The 4,138-nt window shown below is 38.3% G+C and overlaps 1 protein-coding gene across 1 annotated transcript; it reads left to right on the forward strand.

Annotated features, from left to right (window-relative positions):
• Nucleotides 1-436: 436 nt before the first annotated feature.
• Nucleotides 437-3,149, forward strand: LOC149164290 (uncharacterized). The gene has a single exon (XM_089430900.1). The coding sequence runs from the start codon at nucleotides 662-664 to the stop codon at nucleotides 2,678-2,680; it is 2,019 nt and encodes a 672-aa protein (XP_089287026.1). The 5' UTR covers nucleotides 437-661; the 3' UTR covers nucleotides 2,681-3,149.
• The last annotated feature ends 989 nt before the right edge of the window (nucleotides 3,150-4,138 follow it).

The raw sequence follows: 4,138 nt of genomic DNA on the forward strand, positions 1-4,138 counted from the left end.
ATGTACAAGTGCATCTGAATACGTCCAAAAACACTAAAAAAAAAACTATGTTAGTTAAGGTATACTTAACCTACTAAGTGTACTCAAAAATAACTCTAATAATTAAGCTACACTTAACTCCTTAAGTTCATGTATTCAATTCATATATCCGAGACAAATACAACATATAAACATTCCTTACTTTATCCATTAATTACATAGGCAGTATTTAACATTACCACCTTTGACAACAACCCTCCATATCCACTTAAATAACGTACCTACTATTTATAAAAAACAAAACAAACCGCACCCTACCCTACCCCACCCTTGTATATGAACAATTGAAAAAAAAACGCACTTACACGAACCCAAACCCAAAGCCAAGGAAAACCTCTACACTATCTAACCCAAATCACATATAGGGATCCTTGTCTCTTACATTACATGTATTTTTAGATAATTAAACCTTCACCTCAATTTTTCGAGCGTTTAAGTGGTAGAGTACATTGGTTAGCATATTACCTGATATATTAGTTCTGGCAGTAAGCTACTTATAATCATGGAGGACTGGAGGAAGATCCACAGCAGGTACTCATCTTTAAAGTGAGGCTGTTACATGTATATACTGCAACAAGCATTCTCAATCTCCATTTCAATCTGTTCATCCTCAACGTAATCCATGGCGATGACAATGAGGAAGACATTGTTTTCCATTTCGATCTCACTTGGTCTAATTCCTCAACTTCCACTTCCCGCCATTACAATCTTCCCTAGTAAAAGCCTCTTATATTCCTCGTGCGCTACACGCTCTTCATATACTTCTAATGGCGAAGCAGAGAAGCGCATTAAAACACTCTGTAAGACTAACAGACTTTCAGAGGCCGTGGAAACCTTCAAGCATATGCTTGCAGCTAAATTTATTCCCGAACTCCTCACCTGCACTTTTCTACTAAGTAGCTTAGTCCGAGCGAATCGACACGACTTAGCATTGTCTCTTTACAAAATTATGATTGAATTAGAAATTGTCCCTGATCTTGTAACTTTAAGCATTGTTCTCAACTGTCACTGTAAAGTAGGCAGAATGGATTATGCATTCAAAGTGTTTGACGAAATGGAAGCACGTGGGTATATTCGAAATGTTATAGTTTTCAATACCCTTATCAAAGGGCTTTGCGGGCAGGCCAGAATAGAGGAGGCCGCCAGCCTTTTTAATCAAATGGTGGGCAAAGAAAAGGTTCCTAATATTGTGACATATAGTACCTTAATAGATGGGCTCTGCAAGACAGGAGAAACCGATGAGGCATTTGGGTTGTTAGCTGTTATGCTGCAAAAGGGCCATGAGCCTGACACAATTGTATTTAACACCCTCATAAATGGACTATGCAAAGAAGGTAAGCTCCACGAGGCCAAGAAACTTATGTATAAAATGTTAAAAGTTGAGTGTAACCCTGATGTCTTTACATACACTGCTCTGATTGATGGCCTTTGCAAGGAAGGCAAGTTGGACGAGGCTAGGAAGCTCTTCTATGAAATGCCCATGTGCCCCAATGTTGTCACATACAGTGCAGTTATTGATGGTCTCTGTAAGGAGGGCAAGATGGACGAGGCTAATAAGCTCTTCTGTGAAATGCCCAACAAAAATATACGTCGTAATGTTATAATATACAATGCGTATATTGATGGTCTCTGCAAGGAAGGCAAGTTGGATGAGGCTAAGAAGCTCTTCCATGAAATGCCCAAACATAACATATTTCCAACTGTTGTCACATATAATGTGTTCATTGATGGTCTTTGCAAGGAAGGGCAATGGCAGGAGGCCACTAAGGTGCTTCATAAGATGCTGAATAAGGGGTACACTCCAAATGTAATCACATACACTGCTCTTGTTGATGGTCTCTGCAAGGAAGGAAAGTTGGACAAGGCTAGGAAGCTCTTCAAGGAATTGCCCAACAAAAGCATATGTCCTAACGTTGTCACCTACAATGCATTTGTCGATGGTTTATGTAAGCAAGGGCAATGGCAGGAGGCCACCCAGGTACTTCATGAGATGTTGGATAAGGGCTACATTCCGGATGTTATTACATACAATGCTCTGACTGATGGTCTTTGCAAAGACGGCAAACTTCAAGAAGCTCTCCAGTTGTTAAATGTTATGGTGCAAAGAGGCCATCAGCCTGATGAAATCACATACAACACACTTATAAAAGGGTTTTGTAGGGTAGGTAATCTGGAGAAGGCTAGGGAGCTCCTTCAATGGATATCAACAAAGAAGGGTTGCAGTCCTGGCCTAGTTACCTATAATATAATGATAGATGGACTGTGCAAGCATGGCAGGATTGAGGAAGCTCAACAGATTTTCTATGAGATTCCAAAGCAGGATTTGAGCCCTGATGTTGTCACATACAACACATTAATCGATGGACTTTGCAAAGTAGGTGATCTTAAGGAGGCAATGAAGCTATTTCAAAAGATGAAAGACAGTACTCATGTCCCTGATATGATTACATATAGCATCCTCATAGATGGACTGTGCAAAGTGGACAACCTTAAGGAGGCGTTAAAGTTATTTCAACAGATGAAAGATAACAGTCGTGTCCCTGATTTGATTACATATAGCATCCTCATGCGTGGACTATGCAAGGAAGGCACTCCCCAAGAGACAAATAAACTATTGGATGAAGTCTTAATAAATGTTTGATGTGGTTGTGATATATTTGTAAGTTAAAAACAACCTCTGTAACGAAAGGACAATTTCAGGAACCAGATAGGTATTCCAAAAATGACAGAAGGGGTGTCATCTCTATGTTATTACATTTCACTACCTTAATTACAGGGTTTAAGCAAGAAGGGAAAAATATGAGCCATAAAACATTACACGAAATATCTACGAGGGGTCACAATTCCATTGCAATTATATTTTTCTCTATACATGAGCATTCTCTCCAGCGATGGTAATTTCATCAACTCTACCGAGTTGTTTTCTTTTAGTAATGCTGCACGAACAGTTGCATATTTACAGGATAGTTTTAGTTATATGTAACAATAGACATAGGTTTTTTAATGGATTAATCATTAAACTACAATGTAGTTACAAGGAGTTCCATTATACCATGTAACATTGTTATGATCATATGAATTAATAAAAGTATTTCCTCCCCTTCATAATTGCCTCATTCTCTGTCTGTATGATTAAATGTTTAACGGGGTATAAAAGCTCAAACAATTATTCTCTGGGCATCCAGCAAGAGGTATTCCACAAAGCATCATTGCTGGAGGTTTCGAATATAGGAGCAATGCGTATTTCATTGTGAGTTAGCATAGTGGAAGCCTGGAAGGCACTTCAAATACTTGAAAAATCAAATAGGTCTGAAAGTTTCATTTGATTTATCATCACTGCCTATGAAGAAAACGAAGCATAGGCAAAATAGAAAAGGAATATAGCTAGCAAGGAGAGAGACAGCGCAACCACTGAAGAACAACGTTGCAATATTGTTTCAGGAAGTACATTGTGAGACCCTAGAGGGGTCCGGAAAGAAACTTATCAGAAACATTGGAGACAATATCAGAAAATATCAGCAAGCATAAATTTGGACATGAAAAACTCAGACAAATTGACAACATCTTATCAGAAACAATGGAGACCATATCAGAAAATATCAGCAAGCATAAATTTGGACATGAAAAACTCAGAAAATTTGGCAACTTGAAAAACTCAGATATATTGAGAAAAATAGGAGATATTTGCAAAAGTAGGGAATAAGGAGGCAGCACAACTTTATGGGAGAGGAAGACTCTTCCAAGTAAAGGTAATGGCATTTTGGAGCCCAAGATTTGGATCTCGTTATTAAAACTGCCCTAAAGACCTAGGCAGTGAATGCATTCAAGGAAAGACAAGTGCTAGCTGCGAAATTGAACGGGAAGATCACAATTTACCAAACTACATTATGTGCTGAACGTGGTGGTAGCTATTGCCATCATAACATTGATATTTCTATAAAGGCATTTATTCTGTATAAAGGTATTTTGTGTCAATAGTTTCAGTGTATCAGACGTTTTTGTTCGGACAGTTAGTATAGTATACGGCCGCATCAGAATTGATTTAAATTTTAATTGCTTTGTCATTTTATACCTTTGACTGCCCTAACAAGCAATAAGG

Source organism: Pinus tabuliformis, chromosome 5_1 (assembly GCF_031772625.1).
Source record: "Pinus tabuliformis cultivar Carrire ecotype Pingquan chromosome 5_1, CPIR1, whole genome shotgun sequence".
Taxonomy (NCBI): domain Eukaryota; kingdom Viridiplantae; phylum Streptophyta; class Pinopsida; order Pinales; family Pinaceae; genus Pinus; species Pinus tabuliformis.